Source organism: Protopterus annectens, chromosome 3.part1 (assembly GCF_019279795.1).
Source record: "Protopterus annectens isolate FY-2018-M chromosome 3.part1, PAN1.0, whole genome shotgun sequence".
NCBI lineage: Eukaryota > Metazoa > Chordata > Ceratodontiformes > Protopteridae > Protopterus > Protopterus annectens.
In genome coordinates, this window is record NC_056732.1 from 977,044,892 (window position 1) to 977,066,095 (window position 21,204).

A 21,204-nucleotide genomic window follows, 5' to 3' on the forward strand; every position below is an offset into this window, starting at 1 on the left:
TGTTTAGGCCCAGACCACAATGTCCCTTGTTGTCAGTTTTGTGCCTTGTTTAATGCCCAAACCGTTCGTCATCAGGCTATCTTTATCACTAAATTCTTTCGCTCTCGTTCTCCGTATTCCAAAATGGCTTCGATAAGCCATCCGACTACCGATCTTCCGAAAAAATGTAAAGATAAAGAAGAGACAGACCACATAAGTCCAAAACTGCCAATGATGCTTCCATTAAGCTAGTCGCCAGTCTGCCGGTACTATGAGGCGCCTTTGCAGCCCCTGATGCCCGCTTCTACAGATTCGCAGGCCTCTACTGAGACCCATTCGGAGTCCGGTATGTCACAAGATACTTCTTCGACTATGGAACCTGGGGATGTCTCTACCTTGGATGCATCCGGAGCTGCTGTGCAGGCACCGGCTTCTGAGGGTGCATTCAGGCCTACAGACATTCATATTAAACCAACGCCATTGTTTTCATCCAGGCCAAAAACTCGCACTACGCCTAGAAAACCGATGACCAAACTGCAGGCTCAGGCCCATATGCTTCAAAAACAAATGCTTAGAATGACTGAAGACCTTATTACCTTAGGGGAAGAGAGCCTTCCCCCTCTAAAAGAACTAGAACTGATTTTCTTTGTTTCTTTTGATCAGCAATCTGATATTTCTGCTCCTTCTGATTACCAGGATTTGTCATTGTCTACTTATGAGTATTCTGATGCAGAGGATGCCATTCCCTCTGCTTCCCCTCCAGAAGATTTTTCTTTCGGTGAAACCTTGCATACTCTTAGGGAGCATTTCTGCTGAGAAAGCCAGGATTACTCAGAGTCCAAAAAGAGACTTAGGGAATTCTTACTCCTACCTCAACACAGGCCTTTAGCTATCCCTCCTGTTCTGGACATTGTAGATTATGATTTCTTGGAATCTAGCCTTACCCCAGACACTTTACCTCCAGCTCCCAGAAAACCTGAACTGGTACTACAGAGTACCTGACTCTCACAAGTTCCTCTTCAAGAATCCTTCTGCGGATCCAGAGACCATTTCCCAAGGACCAAAAGGCATTAAGGCTAATGCTGCCAAAAATCCTACCCCTTCTGATAGAGATTCTAGAGCCTTGGACAGATGGGGTAAGAAGGTATACACTTCTGCTACTTTGGCCATTAGGGCTTTAAATTGCCAGTTTCATATAAAGTATCAGCAGCATATTATAGGACTACTTGGACAGAAAATGAGGTTGATTCCTGACTGTGCTGAACACAAAGAATTGCTAGATTTAATGCATTCTGCAGAACAAGTTGGTAAACATACTTTGCAGTGTGGTTTTGATGTTTTAGAAGCATCTTGCAGGGCTGCTGTCACTGGGTCTGTACTTAGACGGCATGCTTGGCTTAAGAAACAAAACTTGCCAGATCATGTTAAAGCTAAATTACTGGATGCTTCCTTAAACCAAGACCGCCTTTTTGGCAACAAAGTAGAAGTCCTCAAAAGGATGGAGGAAAAAGCTAAATCTATGCAAACTGTTAAAGATTTCCTACAAATACAGCCTCCCAGATTCAGTAGACATTGGCCTTCAAAGAACTGGTCCTTTCCAGTCCCTGCCAGGCCTTCTCAGTCCAAACCCAGGAACAGCAGACCACCTAGGCTACAATCTCAGACTACACACAGATCTAAGCAGTGGGGGGCTCCCCTTCCAAAGCAGGGAGTAGTAAGCCAACCCCTATGGAAAAATGGTGCAATGACTTAACCTTAAAACTTCCAATCCCTGCTCAACTACCCGCTCCTTTAGGAGGAAAGCTCGCCCTACATGCAAAAAACTGTGAACTCATTACCCAGGACAAATGGGTTTTTGAACATAGTTTCCCAAGGATACAGATTCCACTTCCACACACTACCAACTCCAAATGGTTGGCCAGACCTACCCCCAAATCAATGGGTGGAGGCCCAACAGCAGGTTCTCTCTCTTCTCAGTATCAGGGCTATACAACCTGTCCCAGTAGAACAAAGGGGATGAGGTTTTTATTCAAGACTTTGTCTGGTCCCCAGAAAAGACAACACCTGGTGTCCTATCCTGGACCTCTCTATTCTCAACACCTTTCTGGTGGTTCCAAAATTCAAAATGCTAACTCTTCAACAGCTTCTCCTATGCTAGCCAAGGATGCCTGGCTGGCAACCCTAGACTTAAAGGAAGCAGTAGCGCTGTTGCCCCACAGCAAGAAGTTCTCCTTTTCAATTCTCGGCTGGAGTGCCTTCTGTGTGGAGTCTGCATGTCCTCCCCGTGGTTGAGTGGCCTCCGAAAGACATGCGTGAATGGGCATGCCTTCGCTGAAGGTTGGGCGTTGGGCTGGCAGCTCTGCACCATAAAACAATCTAGTGCCAATCATTAGCGGACCGGAGTTCCGCTGTGGCGGCCCCTAACCGGGAAAAGCCGAAAAGACAAACAACCTGCACATCCCAATAAGAGGATCCTGCAGACAAATACCTATGTTTCAGGGTGGGCTCCATGCACTTTCAGTTCTCTGCATTTCCCTTTGGCTTGTCTACTGTGCCCAGGGTGTTCACAAAGTGTCTAGCTCCAGCCATTGCATTTTGCAGGCAGAGAAATATTCAAATTTACCCATACTTGGACGATTGTCTGATTCCGGCAGAAAGCCAGGACTTGCTATTACAACACCTGGCATTCGAAACCTCTAACCTCTCTGGGGTACACCATCAACGAAAATAAATCTCAGCTAGTACCCTGCCAACAGATTGTATTCCTGGGAGCAAGCTTGACCACAACTTCCCAGAAGGCATTCCTCACTCCAGAGAAACAAGTTTATTTGACAACCTACTTCAAACTATTGGCCACAAAACCCCAGCTGTCTACAAGGAAAATATTTATTTATTTTATTTATTTTACATTTGTTAACCGGGCTAGTCTAACTGGATATATTTCCATTTTCAGCAGAGGCCCGGGGAGAAAAGCTCCACATAGACATAAAACAATTACATAGGATGCAAAAAAGAGCAAAATACTGCAAGCTCTGGGGTTCATGGCCTCTTCCATTTTGTTAATACCATATGCAAGACTGCATATGAGGAAACTCCAATGGTATCTAAAAAGCCTATGGTGTCAGTATTCTCAGGACCTGGCAACAATGATTTCTGTCATTCCTTGTATAAAGGCAGAGTTCCTCTGGTGGGCAGAGGCCTTCTACCACAACAAGGGACTCCCTTTCACTGTACCCCCTACCGCCCAAACCCCAACAACAGACGCATCAGACTATGCATGGGGGGTTCACATGGCAGGGCAGTGCACTCAGGGCAAATGGAACCCGAGACAGATGTGCACCTGCATATCAATCAAAAAAAAATGTTAGCTGTACAGAGTGCTCTGACAGCCTTCAAAGACTGTATTCTTCCAGGACAACTATTGGTAAAGACAAACAACACCACAGTTATGTGGTACATAAACAAACAGGGGGGAACCCACTCGTACCCTCTCTGCAGACTAGCCATGGCTCTATGGGACACAGCCTTGAGCTACCAAGTACACCTACAAGCACAATTCCTGCCAGGTAAACTAAATTCACTGACAGATGACTTAAGCAGAAATCTCATGGACCCACACAAATGGAAACTAGAACCCAAAATATTCAACCCTCTTGAGGAACAAATGGGAGACACCAGAGGTAGACCTGTTTGCCTCCCCTCAGAACTACCAATTGAACAAATTCTGCATAAGAACTCCCCACAGCCCAGCTTGGAAAGTGGATGCCCTGTCCTTTACCTGGGAAAGCCTCTCGGTTTTTGCCTTTCCCCCTCTGCCTCTCCTCTCGAAGGTTCTACTAAAGATCAAATAGGACAAGCCAAGGACAATACTGATTGCACCAGACTGGCTGCACCAGCACTGGTACCCCCTCTTGCACAGTATGACAGTGCTACAACCATGGCACCTGCCTCAAACCCCTTCCCTGCTGTCCCAGCAGTCGGCCCAGATTCTGCACCCTCGGCTTCAAACCCTAAACCTTGCAGCCTGGCTAATTCCTTGAGCTCTCCTCTAGCATCCCTCTGTAAGCAGGTACTGGATGTCATTCTGGAGGCAAGGAGGCCTAGTACTAGAAAATCCTATGCTGAAAAGTTGGAAAGATACTGTTCCTGGAGCCGGGCTCAGGTGAGATGGGCACAATGGTGCCCAGCTTACCTCATATTCTACAGTACTTAACAGAAATGCTCCACACGGGCCTCTTCTTCTCGTCAGTTAAAATTCATGCCTCTGCCATTTCAGCACATTATAATACTGAGCCAACCCTCTTCTCTCACCCCTTGCTAAAGCAATTCCTTAGAGGGGCCAAAAATTTAAGACCCCCCCCCCCCCAGGAGAGCTCCCACTCCAGCCTGGGACCTTAGCTTTGTATTGGAAAAGCTCACCCCCCCCCCCTTTGAGCCAGCTGCTACAGCAGAATTGAAATTCCTTTCTTGAAAAACAGCCTTCCTTCTAGCCATCACTTCAGCAAGAAGAGTGTCTGAATTACAGGCCCTCATGGCACTGGAGCCCTTCATTATCTTCCATGCGGACAGGGTTTCCCCTCAGGACTAATCCCTCCTTTATGCCCAAGGTGGTGTCTACTGTGACCCTAAATTAGTCCATTCATTTGTCTACTTTATTTCCCTAATCCACAAAACAAAGGGAAACGAATACTGCACTCTCTGGACGTGCACAGACAACTTAGATTCTATTTGGACAGGACTAAGCCTATTAGAAAATCTCAACAGCTGCTAGTTAGCTTTACTGCAGGGGCAGAGGGGAAGACCATTTCAAAGCAAACCATTCCCAAATGGATAGCCCATTGCATTAATTTCTACTATAAGCACCATGGAAAACCTACCCCACAGGGAATAAGATCACATTCCACAAGGGCTGGATCTACCTCTGCGGCATTTCTCAGAAGAGTCCCTACCAGGAACATCCTAGAAGCTGCTACCTGGAGTTCTGTACATACCTTCACCAAGCATTACCACATGCCTATCTTTTCTAAATCCAGAGCTGGATTTGCCACTGCAGTCTTGCAGGGCTTTATAGCTGGCCCTAATGCTCTTTAACTTCCTCCTCCCTTCCTTAGCTTTGGGAATCAACCCAAATGGTGATGACTGCAACAGTGAAACATGAAGAACATAGTACAGTTGTGTACACTTACCATAAGTGTGGATGTTCGAGTGTATTCACTCTTGCAGTCCTGGTTACCCTCCCTCCAGCCCCCTCACTTCTCTTGGCTCTACCTTTCCTTCTTGTTGGTATATTTATTCTTTCTTGTGTATTTGCTTTTTGATGGGGATTTACCATACCATTTAAATGCTTCCTATTGTGGGGGCAGCTGACATCTGGGGGCAAGAAAAACTGATGTAATATCGTCGGCTGCATGTTTTATACCCCTGATGACCTGACATCAAGGAAGAAGCGACAGCATCCGATGCAGAAATCGACAGCATCCGATGCAGAAATCCGAAGATTCTGGTATCCAGGCTGGCTGAGGGCTACCTGTAGGCAGATAACCCAAATGTGATGACTGCAACAGTGAATACACTCGAACATCTACATTTATGGTAAGTGTACACAACTGCACTTTCTTATTACCCCAGACTGGCCACGCCAGCACTTGTATCCACTCTTACACAGTCTGACAACAGTGCCACCCTGACACTTTCATCGGACCCCTTCCCTGCTGTCTCAGCAGGAGGGACAGATTTTGCATCCACAGTTGCAAACCCTAAACCTTGCAGCCTGGCTTATCCCCTGAGTACACCACCAGCAACCCTCAGCAAACAGGTGCTGGATGTCATTCTTGAAGCCAGAAGGCCTAGTACTAGGAAATCCTATGCTGAAAAGTGGAAAAGATATTGTTCTTAGAATCAGTCTCAAGGAAAAAGGACACACCAGTGCCCTCCTTACCTCAAGTCCTGGATTACCTAGCAGAGCTACTCCACAGAGACCTATCCTTCTTGTCCATTAAGGTTCATGTCTCTGCCATCTCAGCTCATTATAATACTGAGCCACCTCTATTTTCTCACCCTGTGATCAAACCGTTCCTGAGAGGGGCTAACAACCTAAGGCCCCCTAGAAGAGCACCCACCCTTGCCTGGGACCTTAACTTTGTACTGGAAAAGCTCCCACTTACCCCTTTTGAACCTGCTGCTTCAGCAGAGTTAAAATTCCTCTCTTGGAAAACAGCCTTGCATTTAGCCATAACTTCAGCAAGAAGAGTGTCTTAGTTACAGGCACTAATGGCTGTGAAACCCTTCATTATTTTCCATGCTGACAGGGTTTCCCCTCAGGACTAACCTGTCCTTTATGCCTTAAGTGGTGTCCAGTGTGGCTCTAAGCCAATCCATTCATTTGCCAACCTTCTTCCCTAATCCTCAGAATGAAGGGGAAAGGATCCTGCACTCCTTGGACGTGCATAGACAGCTCAGGTTCTACCTTGACCAGGACTAAACCTTTCAGAAAATCTGACCAGCTGCTAGTCAGCTTTGCTTCAGGGGCAGAGGGCAAGGCCATTTCAAAGCAAACCATTTCCAAAATGGATAGCACACTGCATCCATTTCTGCTACAAGCACCATGGAAAACTTACCCCACAGGGGATCAGACCACATTCCACTAGGGCTACTTCCACCTCTACAGCATTTCTCAGGGGAGTCCCTACCAGGGACATTCTGGAAGCTGCAACCTGGAGTTCTGTACATACCTTCACCAAACGTTACCACTTACCTATTTTTTTCTAAATCCAGAGCTGGATTTGCTACAGCAGTCTTACAAGACCTGCTAGCCAGCCCTAACACTTCTTGACTGCCTCCACCCTTCCTCAGCTTTGGAAATCAACCCAAGTGTGATGACTGCAACAGTGAAACAGGAAGAACATAATACAGTTGTGTATACTTACCATAAATGTAGATGTTCGAGTGTATTCACTGTTGCAGTCCTGGTTTCCCTCCCTCCACCCCCATGGTTTTCTCTATATTTTCTACCTCTCCTCTCTGGCCATTTTTAATGGCAGTGGTATTAATTTTTACTGGTGGTGTTTCCCACCATATACTAGCTTCCTTTTTGGGGGGGCTCCTGACATTTGGGGCAAGAAAAACTGATGTAATGGCGTTGACTACCTGTTTTATACCCCTGACGACCTGAAGTCATGGAAGAGGTGACAGCATCCGACGCAGAAATCCTAAGACTCTGGTATTTGGGCTGACTGAGGGCTACCTGCAGGTAGATAACCCAAGTGTGATGACTGCAACAGTGAATACACTCGAACATCTACATTTATTGTAAGTCTCCACAACTTTACTTTATTGATAGCACAGGCTATTTCCCTAGTGAGCAGTAGTTTCTGTTCTCCACAGTAATACGCCAGTATTATTCATATGTTCATCATAAGTAAAACAGACAGCTTACATCATTTTTCTCTCCGCTTCCGAAATGTTATGCATTCAGCAGAATTTTGTGTTTCCAGTACATCTGACAAGTATTTTCAGAAAGTTTTTTTTTTTTTTATATTATGAAGAAAATAATTGTTCTGTAAAGTTTGATCATTTTCTGTGCAGTGGAATTCCTACTTGAATGGTCAGTATGTGCCTGTTAATGTGTGGTATCTTTTGCCCCTTGTCCCCATCCGAAATGCCACATAGGTCAAACAGCATATCCAGAAGCATGTGAGTGATATAAAAGATAGTCCTTTAAATAGTATAGCTAACCATGCATATGAATTTCATGCAGGACAAATGGAGGATCTGATGTTGTCAATTTTCATTCATTCATCAACATATGGGTCCGGATTCGATCCTTGGCTTTGACTCTGCTGCTGTTCTTCTGCTTGTGGAAACCACAAACTCTCAAGCTCTTCCGTTACTCACAATGCTGTAGTTCCCCACCTTCCCCAGATCTCGTTTGCCGCCAATGGGAACAGACGTGGTCACTGCAGCTCTTGAGCAAATCTTTTCTTCATAACGACAAGTGCTTCTTTCTTTCGTTGTTTATCTTCCTAATATTTCTTATCATTGTCCTCTTTTGCCTTTCCTTATGGTTGGTATCCCTTTTTTACCATACTTGGTAATTCTTTGCCATTTGTCGGTCAGCTTTCTGTTTACCATTGTTGGTATAATTTTCCTTACTGCTTGACCGTATTTCACCAGTTTATCATTGTTGGTAGTCTTTTATCTTTCTATCTGTTGTTTAAAAGAATAACTTCTCCTTGTTTTTCTTTCGACATACTGTTTGCCCCCCCCCAAACAACAAGCAGGTTCTTTTCCCTAATCCCTCCACTGGAGTAGTCGCCAAGAGATACTGTCCTTCATGATTGGACTCCAGGTCTCCTCTATGCTATCTTCCAACCCTCTTTCTCATAATTCCTACGGAAGGCATTGCAATTGAAGAGCAATGTCATCCTCATTGCCCCTTATTGGCCTCGACAGATTTGGTTTCCATTCCTTTGGCCTCATCTAGTTTACCCATCTTGGATTCTGGATCCAATTTCAGACTCATTCAACAGATATAACTCACCCGGACATCTTGGCACTCAAGTTAACCACATAGTATCTCCAATTCCATTGATAGCCTGACAGCCAAAGCTGTCATTTCCAGTGCACCACATTATTTTATCTTCTCACAGAGCTTCTACCAGAAAACTCTGTAAGAGCAAATGGAAAAGATTTACCCTTTGGACACAACTACATGACACTGACCCTCTTTCAGCACCAGTGCATAAGAGGGGGCTAGTCCTTCTACATTTAAAGTTCAGTTAGCTGCCATCTCCAATTTCCATATCAGAGTTGATAATTCTACCTTAGCATCTACACAGCTTTGTAAAGCCTTTATAAAAGGAGCCTTTTTACAAAAGCCCCCCCCTTCAAGAAACCTACTCCACTTTGGGATCTTACCATAATGTTACAGGCCCTAACTCAGAGAAATGTGACTTGCAGTGAAATGTGACTTTTGATGTCAGACTTGGAAAACAATTTTTCTCATATACGTAACATCGTCTAGAAACATGCATGTCCACAGCTAGTGGGTTTTGGCTCTATTGGCCTAAATTTGTCCATTAACAGACTTAAGAAGAAAAACGTCATGGGCATTCAGAACTGCCATATAGTTGAAACACCCAATGTCTGTAAGGGGTCATTTGCATATATCCCATTATCCTCTTTTACAAGAGGTTTTAAGGAATTACACAGTGAAAACTCTAAATTGGCTAGAACTTTTATTGAGTTTTTTTACTAATTGGCTAGAAGAGTATCTTAACTGCAAGTCTTATTTTATAAGCCTCCTTATTTAATCTTTCGCAAGAATAGAGTGTCTTTAAGAAACAACCCCTACTTTCCTTCCTAAGGTGGTGTCAAGATCTGACATTAATTAAGCCATTAATCTCCCGGTATTCTTTCCAGATTTTTCTAACGGAGGCAAAAACATGTTACACTTACTGGATGTTCATAGACAATTCCATTTCTGTCTGCAGATCTGAGAAATTTAGGAAATCTGACCAGTTTGTATCCTTTTCAAAAACCAAATTGGGTCAACCAATCTCAATAACTTTATCAAGATGGGTGATTGATTGTATTTCCTTTATCTATAACACGCTGGGTTTGGTCCTTCCTAAATCCTTAAAGGTCCATTCAACTAGGTCAATGGCAACTTCATCAGCCTTCTTATCCAGAACATCCATGGACGATATTTGTGCATCTGCATATTGGGCTAACCTTTATACCTTTTATTGCTCATTACAAATTGGATCTGGTCTTGAGAGGAAGAGCAGCCTTTGGCTCTAGAGTACTCCGGAATATCCTTCCTTAGAGTCCACGTGTGATTCAGGTAACTGGGGACTCTGTCCCATATGTTGAGGAATGAATGAAAATTGGCAACATCAGGTAAAGAAGTTAAGTACTCTCCGTAACATTCCATCTGTGTTGTCCATTTTCATTCTTCCTCAACCCCCCCCCCCCCTCCAGCCCCCTACCATGTTTCTTTGATAACTTCTGGTACAGCAGGAGAGTGCCTAAGGAACCAAGTACCTTTTTATTTGAGGTCCCAGAAGTTCTTTTCCATAGTATGTAAAATATAGCAATGTATTACTTTAGGGAACTGCAGTGTATTACTTTAGGGAACTGCAATCAAAATCTGGAGAAGGAGAGGGGCTACAGCATTATGGATAAGGGAGGAACTCGAGAGTATGAGGTTTTCATGAGCTGTAGAACAGCGGCAGAGTCTGATCTGAGGATCAGATCCAAACCCATATGTTGAGAAGGAATGAAAATGGACAACACAGATGGAACATTATGGTGAGTACATAACTTCGTTTAATGTACTGCATGTTTGATGTCCCTGTTTTACTAAGTGGGGAATGCTTAATGTATTGGAAACTAAATTAATACTACAATTTGGTACAATTTATCCAAAACTGAATTAAGGAAGTACTTTGGTGGCATTTAATTTATAATTAAGGGAGTATGTTTTTTTTGTGTCTTTCGGCTTTTCCCGGTTAGGGGTCGCCACAGCGGAACTCCGGTCCGCTAATGATTGGCAGTAGACTTTCACGTGCTGGCTTGACGGGCCTAACGCACAACCTTCAACGAAGGAATGCCCATTCACACATGTCGCCACACAGTAGACGCTCTATATGGTTTAATATTATTTAAGAATAATAGCTCAAGGACTACATTTCATATTTTATTTTTTACAGTCAGAATCATGATGCACTGAGTGGATAGCCTGTTAATATTATTCAGATTTCAGTTCTGGAGTTTAGAAGTCTTCGTGCCACAGTGGTAGGGAGTAATGTAGTAAATTCCAGGGTTATTTACCTGTATAGTGGTGCTGACTCCTGTATTTCTCATCCTGTATGTTGTGTTTGTGTTAATTTATGTAGGAGCATCATGACTACAAGGTCATTGATGGCTACACTGCAAGCATTATAGGGTACTAGTGAAAGGACATATTGTTTCATTATTGAGAAGCTTTTGAAATGAAGGCATTTTAGGGCAGACAGTGATGACACATTGGTGTTGTCCATTACAGATTTGTCTTCTGTGTCAGAGTAGAGAAATTATTGAAATTAACGAAGGAGTTAAGAATTTGTCATAATAGGCATTGTTATAGATTAATCCAGATATAACTCCAAAGAGTTTTCATGTGGATGACATGCCTTGTCTGCTCCCAAGAAGACATCATGTCAAAACTGTAGGGAGTATTACATAAATTCAGTGATTATTTGCCTGTAGACAAAATTATGCAGATGATGTGGTTCCCAGTGAAGAAGTGGTTTTTCATCAGTCATTTGGAACTGTATATAGTCTTCCTGGCCATGAACACCTTGAAAATAGTTGCTTCCAGTGCCTCTCTTATTTTGATCAGACAGCCGGTCTGTTTTTGTTATCTAAACAAGCAAGGAGCTGGCACAAGTTGATACTGCCTTTACAATGAGGTGACTCTCAGCTAGTAACAAGATTTCTGCTGTTAACTGTTGGGATTTCTTCTTCTAAAATCCCCATCATTGAACAGTACAGAATGCTTTGTTTTTCTTGCCCACATGGTGCATGTGCCTTTGGCTAGAGCAGATTGTGATGTCAAGTACGAAACTACAGGAGCACTCAAGCCTCTGCACTCCCCACTTCTTCCTGTGTCTCCTACACAGTTGAATCTCTGCCATAATGTTTGTTTCAGAAAGTACCTGCAGTTGCTTGCTAAAGTGCGTAAACCTTTGAAGTATTCCAGTTGTCATCATATCAGTTAGCCAGGACCTGCCCAGGCACTAGTTTATTGCTTGAGAAAGGGGCATGATGTGAAACATTGCATCGTCTGTCAGTACTCCAGTCCAGATGTACTGTAGAGCTCCTTATCTACATTACTATGAGGAAGAGGATGGTCAGAGCAAGGGCCCATCGGCAGGGTCTTCCAAAACAGTCGAGAGCCGTGACTGATCGGAGGAAAAGCTAAGGTATCCAGAATCCAGACAATGTTCTCAACTTCCTGTTTTAAAGTGTACTTGTGAGCTGACCTTTCATCTCTTGTTAGTAGAGAGTTCTTAACTAGTGTGGAAGATGAGTTTTGCTCACAGTATTGGTTGATAGTAGGCGGCAATCTGCAGTCATGTTGCAGGGAGCGAAGAGCTGCAATCTGGTGTCAGCACCGAATGTCCCACTTACAACATTCAAGAACATAACTGCATATTAACAGCATGTCAATCCTTAATGTCCCCTGGCAGGGCCCCGTTGCTCATCACCCATTTTTCACATGACTTTCATTTTCACATCACTTTTCATCAGCCCAGGCTTTCTCATACTTGTGCTAAGGATAGAAGAACTGCTTCTTTTCCTGCAGCATCCCCTGTAAAAGCATTCAGAACTTTTTTAGTCTTTCACAAGAATTGGGTGTCCCTTAGTCCTACCCCAAATAATGCACAATTCGTGCAGAAAGGGATTTTGTCACTATCCATACACTGGTCCAATTCACTTCTTGTTTTATGTCCATGGGCAGCATGCAGAGCAAACCAGAGACCTTCATACTTTTGACTAGCATCACCACCGTGGTCTTTACATGAAGAAGATGCATTAGTTTAGGAACATGAAACAAAGATGTTTGTCGTCTTTCTCACAGGTAATGATGGTCTTACAGTGGCTAACAAACCCTTTCCAAATGGAGTGCTAACTAGGTTGGCTTTTGCCAGCAAGTGGCTAACTGGCCATTGAAGAATTCTGCTGTTAGAGGTCACTGTGTGAGAGGCGTAGCCGTTTCTCGTGCTTGCTTCAAAAATGTAGATTTGATCATTGGTTCAGAACTTCACAAAACTTTATTACTTTGACCAATTTCAAGAGTTATTTTCTGTAAGTCCTTGACTTTTGTTTTTCGTTTGGCTCCAGTCTCCTATGGATTTTTCCAAAGTTACCTACTGCATAAAGCTTTCAAAGTAGAATATAATAAACATGAACTTACAAGAACAGTTGATATCTGTGGAGATTTTGCAGTGGGTGCTTTCTGCATTCTTGCTGACTTCCTGTATCTGGATGTTGTCTTTGCCAGTCCTTTGGAGATGAATTTTCCTGTACATCTACTTGGCTTTCTAGACTGACACAGTGTAACATCATGTGCCAATCACAATTTGAGTACCCCAAGTAGGGAAGTTTAGAAAAAAAAATCTAAATTCTACAACTGGAGGTGTAAGAAGAGAAAATCCTAATACCTAATGCAAAAGGCCTCCTTTGAAATTGTACTTTTAGTGATTGCCTTTATTTAATGCAGTCTTTCTTTAAGGAGTGTTTGGGTATCTGTACTTATGGTACACAGTTATTTTAAAGGGAAACCATTCTAAATACCCTAATTGTGGTCCTTAGAATAGCACAACTGTAAGTGTTATTATGGGGGAGTAGATACCAAGTCCAAGGTTTTGAAATCTCAGTCCTAATGTAAATAGTGGTATACTCTTAGTTAGCATATAGGGAGCAAAGCCACCCTTCTGCAGAAATGCTTCCACAATGTCTGAACTCACAGAATCTGGTTTCATACCTTTGATTGCGAGATATTTTTTTAAAGGGATTGTATTTTTTGTTAATTGAAACATACAGATACTGGCCTTGGCAGTCAGTGTATTTCCATGCTTTTACTACTAGGCATAGTCTTGTGTTTCCTCATGTAATACTTTACTTTAAAGGAAGCAGTTATCTGGAATATAATGTTGCTTCTACTTTGACTTTAGTGTGTGTGTGTGTGTGTGTGTGTGTGTGTGTGTGTGTGTGTGTGTGTGTGTGTGTGTGTGTGTGTGTGTGTCTGTTATATACATATATATTTGCTTTGAAACAGACTTGTGGATAATGAAGGCAAGTAAGTTTTCTTTCATCTTGTTTTACAGTTTTACAGTATGGGCACTGCTGTTCATCCTAGGGAGACTTCTTACTCTAACTCTGTCTGTCCTCACAGTTGGGTTTGGCCTTGCTGGAGCAGAAAACCAAGTTTTGGATGTGAATTCTGGAAACTTTAATGTCTTGTTTGTCAGGTAGGATTTTTTTTTCCAACCAGGCTTTTGTAAAATTACTTCATGTTTGAATAAATGTTAATGTTGATTGACAAATGCTTGTCTTCTAAATGACAGTGGTAAACATTGGATTGCACTGAAGATAGACTACAGCAGTAGTGGTTTTGGCTCAGTTAGTAAGTGCAAACTACAGACGTGAGAAAGTGCATAATTGTCAAGCACTTATTACAACAATATTTGTTATACAAGGTGTATTGGTATTGAACAAAATGTTTTTTATGTATTGGTACCATTTTGACATTTCTGTCTTGTGTATGATGTTCTTCATGTTTCACTGTTGCAGTCTTCACACATGGGTTATCTGCCTGCAGGTAGCCCTCAGTCGGCCCGAATACCAAAGACTTAGTATTTCTGCGTCGGATGCTGTCACTTCTTCCTTGACGTCAGGGGTATAAAAACAGGCAGCCGATGCCATTACAGCAGTCTTTCTTGCAGAGGAGGAGCCCGAAGCCTGAATTTTTTGTTTTCGAGTTGAATAATCCTGAAGTCTTCTAAAGCTAAGTACTTTGTTGGGGATCCTTTTTTCTTGCTCTAACCGATGTCAGAAAAAGTTAACAATTGTCTTGCCTGTGGAAAGCAAATACCTCACAAAGATTTTCATTCTTACTGCGTAACCTGTTTAGGCCCAGACCAAGACGTTCCTCGATGTCGGTTTTGTGCCTTGTTTAACGCCCGAACCATTCTTTGTCGCTAAATTCTTTCGCTGTCGATCTCCATATTCTGAAATGGCTTTGGTAAGCCATCTGACTAGCGATCTTCCAAAAAAGTAAGGATAAAGACAGAGACAGACAGCATAGGTCCAAAACTGCCTACAATGCTTCCATTAAGCTAGTCGCCAGTCCACCAGTACTCAGTGAGACAACTTTACATCCTCTGATGCCCGCTTCAGTGGATTCGCAGGCCTCTGCTGAGACCCATTCAGAGTCCGATATGCTGCGAGATGCTTCTTCGACTATGGAACCAGTGGATGTCTCTACCTTGAATGGGTCCGGAGCCACTGTGCAGGCACTGGCTTCTGAGGCAGTTTTTCGCTCTACCGATGTTCAAAAGAAACAGACTACTTCATTTTTAACCAAAATGCCGAGTTTTTTAAGCCCAGAGTATGCACTATGCCTAGAAAACCGACGACCAAAGTGCATGCTCAGGCACTCATGCCACAAAAACAAATGCTTAGAATGGCTGAAGACCTTATTACGCTGATTAGAGGAAGCCAGCCTTCCCCTGCAAAGAGACAAAGAATCCAATCCCCTTCAGGTTCTACAGACCAGGAGTCCGATGACTCTGACCTTTCTGATTATGAAGACATGCCCTTATCCGCCTATGAGAATTCAGATGCAGAGGAATCCATTCCCTCTGCCTCCCCTCCAGAGGATTTTTCTTTTGGTGAAACCTTGCATACTTTAAGAGAGCATTTCCATTGGGAATGCCAAGACTGTCCTCAGTCCAAAAAAAGACTTGGAGAATTTTTAGAGTTGCCTTAGCACAGGCCTTTAGCTATACCCCCTGTCCTGGATGTTGTAGATTATGTTTTCATGGAATCCAGTCTTACTCCAGACTCTCCTTCCCCTAGGAAACCAGACAGCTACTGCAGAGTATGTGATACTCACATGTTTCTTTTCACGAATCCTACTGCTGACCCAGAGATCATTTCTCAGGGGCCTAAGGGTATTAAGGCTACTACAGCCAAAAATCCCACCCCTTCAGACAGGGATTCCAGAGCTTTGGACAGATGGGGTAAGAAGGTATATATCTCTGCAACTATCGCTATCAGCGCATTGAATTGCCAGTTTCACATGCTGAAATACCAGCAACATGTTATGGAACTTATTAAACAAAAACTGGTAACTTTTCCAGATTGTGCAGAAAACAGAGAATTGCAGGAGCTTATCCACTCTGCAAACCAAGTTAGTAAGCACACTTTTCAGTGTGGCTTTGATGCCGTAGAAGCATCTTGCAGGGCAGCAGTCACTGGCTCTGTATTGAGAAGACAAGCTGAAGGAGCCGACCTTGCCAGATCATGTCAAATCTAAATTACTAGACGCTCCTTTGAATACGGACTGTTTGGCACCAAAGCAGAAGAGGTTCTTAAAAAGATAGAAGAAAAAGCTAAATCTATGCAGACTGTTAAAGAATTCCTACATGTACAACCACCTAGATTCAGTAGGCATTGCCCTTCAAAACACTGGTCCTTTCCAGCCCCCTCCAGGCCTTCCCAAACAAGACCCAGGTGAAACGGACCACCCAGACTACAGTCTCAGGGTATGCAGAGATCTAAGAAATGGGGTGCCCCCACCTCTAAAGCAGGGAGTGGTAAGCCACCTCCTTATGGAAAAAACTCACAATGACTTCTTCACTCTATTTACCAGCCCTGCCCAGTTGCTTGTGCCTCTAGGAGGAAAACATGCCCTTCATGCAAAAAACTGGATGTCCATCACTCAGGACTGATGGATCCTCAACATTGTATCCCAGGGGTACAGATTTTATTTCCATTCACTGCCAACCCCAAGCAGGTTTTCAGACCTTCTTCCAAACCAGTGGGCAGAGGCTCAAAACCAAGTACTTTCTATGCTGAACATCAGAACTATTCAGCCTGTTCCAATAGAACAGATGGGTCAAGGATTCTACTCCAGACTCTTCCTGGTACCCAGGAAAGAGGGCTCTTGGCGCCCAATCCTGAATCTTTCAATTCTCAACACCTTCCTGGTGGTACCAAAATTCAAGATGCTTACCCTGCAACAGCTTCTCCCTATGTTAGCCAAGGATGCCTGGTTAGTCACCGTAGACTTAAAAGAAGCCTATCTGCACATCCCCATAAGGGAGTTATGCAGGAAGTATCTACGTTTCAAGGCAGGGTCTATGCATTATCAGTTTTCTGCACTTCCCTTTGGCTTATCTACTGCGTCCAGGATATTCACAAAATGCCTGGCTCCAGTCATTTGCATACTGCAGGCAGATAAATATCCAAATTTACCCGTACTTGGGACAACTGCTTGATTCAGGTGGACAGTCAGGAATTGCTTCAGCACTTGGCATTTGTAAAAAGCTTTCTCACTTCATTGGGGTACACCATCAGCAAAAATAAGTCACATCTGGTACCCAGTCAAAAGATTGTATTCCTGGGAGCAAGCTTGGACACAACTTTCCAGATGACATTCCTCACTTCAGAAAAACAGGTCTATCTGACAGACTACTTCAAACAAATGGCCACCAGAACCCAGCTATCTGTAAGAAAAATGCTGCAAGCCCTAGGGTTCATGGCCTCATGTATACTGCTAATTCCATATGCAAAACTGCATATGAGGAAACTTCAGTGGTACTTAAAAAGTCTTTGGTGCCAACATTCTCAGGACCTGGAAACCGTCATTCCTATCATACCTTATATAAGGACAGAGTTCCTTTGATGGGCAGAAGCATGCAACAAGGGACTGCCTTTTATTCAACCACACGCCGCCCAGACCCTGACCACAAATGCATTAGACTATGCATGGGGGCCTCACATGGCTGACAAATGTATTCAAGGCCACTGGAGCCCAAGTCAAATTCATCTGCACATCAACCAAAAAGAGATGCTAGCTGTACAGAATGCCCCAACAGCTTTCAGATACCTACTCTTGACAGGACAGCTGCTGATAAAAACAGTCAACACCACAGTTATGTGGTACATCAACAAGCGGGGGGAACCCATTCTTACCCAATCTGCAGGTTAGCCATGGCCCTGTGGTACACAGCCTTGGACATCCAAGTCCATCTACAAGCTCAATTCCTGCCAGGCAAACAAAACTCACTGGCAGACGACTTGAGCAAAAATCTCCTAGACCCACACAAGTGGAAATTGGAGCCCAGCACCTTCAATCTTCTGATTCAGAAATGGGGGACCCCAGAGGTGGATCTCATTGCCTCCCCCTACAACCACCAGCTAAGCAAATTCTGCACCAGGAACCCTCACAGCAGGGCCTGGAAAGTGGATGCCCTATCCTTTCAATGGGAAAACCTCTCAATTTATGCCTTTCCCCCTCTGCCCCTTCTCTCAAGAGTATTACTCAAGATAAAACACAACAGGCCAAGGACAATTCTGATTGCCTCAGACTGGCCATGTCAGCACTGGTACTCACTCCTGCGCAGCCTGACAATAATGCCACCCTGGCATCTACACCAAACCCCTTCCCTGCTTTCTCAGCAGACGAAACAGATTTTGCATCCACAGTTGCAAACCCTAAATCTTGCAGCCTGACTTATTCCTTAAATACTATACCAGCAACCCTAAGCAAACAGATGCTGGACGTCATCCTTGAAGCCAGAAGGCCCAGCACAAGGAAATCCTATGCTGAAAAGTGGAAAAGGTATTGTTCTTGGAGTCATTCTAAAGGAAAGGACACAACACTGCCCTCCTTACCTCTAATCCTGGATTACCTAGCAGAACTACTCCAAAGAGGCCTATCCTTCTCCTCCATTAAGATCCATGCCTCTGCCATCTCGGCTCATTGCAATACAGTGCCACCGCTATTCTCTCACCCTCTCATCAAACAGTTCCTGAGAGGGGCAAACAACTTAAGGCCACCAAGGAGAGCACCCACCCCTGCTTGGGACCTTAAGTTTGTACTGGAAAAGCTCAAGCTTCCCCCTTTTGAATCTGCTGCTTCAGCAGAGTTAAAATTCCTGTTGGAAAACAGCCTTGCTTCTAGCCATCACTTCAGCTAGAAGAGTGTCTTGAGTTACAAGCACTAATGACTGTGGAACCCTTCATTATTTTCCATGCTGACAGGGTTTCCCTCAGGACTAACCCTTCCTTTATGCCTAAAGTGGTGTCAGGTGTGGCTCTCAACCAATCCATCCATTTGCCAACCTTCTTCCCTAATCCTCAAAATAAAGGGGAAGGGATACTGCACTCTTTGGACGTGCACAGACCGCTCAGATTCTACCCTGATAAGACTAGGCCTCTCAGAAAATCTGACCTGTAGCTAGTCAGCTTTGCTACAGGGGCAGAGAGCAAGGCCATTTCAAAATAAACCATTTCCAAATGGATAGCACACTGCATCCATTTCTTCTACAAGCACCATGGAAAACCAACCCTTCGGGGGTCTGAACACATTCCACTAGGGCTACATCTACCTCTACAGCATTTCTCAGGGGAGTCCCTACCAGGGACATCCTTGAAGCTGCTACCTGGAGTTCTGTATGCACCTTCACCAAGCATTACCACCTGCCTATCTTTTCCAAATCCAGGGCAAGTTTTGCTACAGCAGTGTTGCAAGATCTACTAGCCAACCCTAACTCTTCTTGACTGCCTCCACCCTTCCTCAGCTTTGGGAATCAACCCAAGTGTGATAACTGCAACAGTGAAACACAAAGAACATAGTACAGTTGTGTACACTTACCATAAATGTAGATGTTAGAGTGTATTCACTATTGCAGTCCTGGTTTCCCTCCCTCCAGACCCCTCGTTTTCTCTATCTCTCCTCTCTATGGCTTATTCCTACTGGTATTGGTATTTACTTTTTACTGGTAGTGTTTTCCCCAGCATATCCTAGCTCCCTGTTTGGGGGCTCCTGACATTTGGCTCAAGCAAAACTGATGTAATGGCGTCGGCTGCTTGTTTTTCTACCCCTGAAGACCTGACGTCAAGGAAGAAGTGACAGCATCCGACGCAGAAATACTAAGTCTCTGGTATTCAGACCGACTGAGGGCTATCTGCAGGCAGATAACCCAAGTGTGATGACTGCAACAGTGAATACACTCTAACATCTACATTTATGGTAAGTGTACACAACTGTACTTTGCAATGTATCCATAGGTTCATAGGTGTTTAATGGGCTAATGACCACAAGCGTCATTTTAAGCCTAGCCATGCATTCCAAATCTCTGACAAGTTCTAATACCCTTGATAAGTGTAAGCAGGGGCCCAGGAGGTGAGCCATTTACAGGTTGCCTGTGTCCATTAGAGACATAGGTGCCAAACCAGGGATGAATTTTCATTTTCCCATCCAAGTGTCCATATTGCACTTGAGTTGGGTTAGGGAGGAACTCTGTTTCACATGGATGGAGAGCCTGTTCCATAAATGGGGTATTCTCTGGGATACATAGCTATCTCTCCAGCAGGTTCCTATTTATATCACAGGCAAGGTTTAAGCCTTTAGATTGGGTAATTCTGGTGCTGTTTGTTTTGTGGATATGCAGGAGGTCCATCAGAGGTGGGTCTGTCAAGGCCCTTTATGCCACGCATAGATCTCCTCTCAACAGCCAGTAGGAGACAGAATACAGGGATAGGGCTTTGAGGCGGTCTGCATAGGTCACATTACTTAACACCCTGTATTCTTTTAGTCAGAAACCTCTGTGGATGTTCAAGTTGTTGGATATGCTTGGTTAGGTACATACCAAAGGGGGGAATTCTATATGAAAAGTTTGCTGCCACTTTAACACACAATTTTTTCAGATTAAAATGTAAACATAAATAATTTAGAAATTTTCAGTACACAGTGACCAAACTAGTCTTGCTTTGTTAGTTTGGAAACACGGGAGTAATACTTGGCAAGTGACAACCATATGATGCCTGGCTATTTACAAATTTAAATAGACACACTTCTTGCCAGCCTTTTCAAGCACAGCATGTAATAGTCCTCACCAACAAATTGAGCAGGGTTATAGATAATTTGCAAAATGAATCCCAAACAAGTCCTCATAAATGTTTTCATCTCCTTTTCCCTGTGTAACTAAACCAAGCAGGAAGTGTACATGTAACCTACCTGTCTTGTGGACTTAAGATAACCTTACATTTACATATACATTACCTTACTTTAAAACTTGTTAACATCAGGATTGGGAGGGTGGCCTAATGGTTAAGGTGTTGCCTTATAAACACAAGGTGCAGGGTTTGAGTCTCACAAGGGATAATTGGCTAGGCTTAAAAAGGCTCACAAGAGCAGTTAGCTTAGTATGAATCTATGACATGTTCATCATTTTCCACTAATTGCAGTATTCACTCCTCTGATATAGATGACTTTGATTGGGTTTCTAATCATAATCGGCTTATGAGGTTGAAACATGAGTGCTAAGCTTCACCTCGAAACCAAAGCTCAAGAGGTGAATTTATTGGCATTTATTTTGAAAATAAGTTTATTATGAATTCTTTGTAGCTCTCCATGTGCTACCAGTTGCAGAAAAAAATATAGGA

General features: G+C 43.6%; 1 protein-coding gene across 1 annotated transcript in view; it reads left to right on the forward strand.

The window, feature by feature from the left end:
• TRAM1 (translocation associated membrane protein 1) overlaps positions 1-21,204 on the forward strand; it is a 641,016-nt gene that overhangs the window by 491,660 nt on the left and 128,152 nt on the right. The window contains exon 9 of the mRNA XM_044067154.1: positions 13,854-13,997. Within this exon, the coding sequence (XP_043923089.1) occupies positions 13,854-13,997 (144 nt within the window). The remainder of the gene's footprint in view (positions 1-13,853; positions 13,998-21,204) is intronic.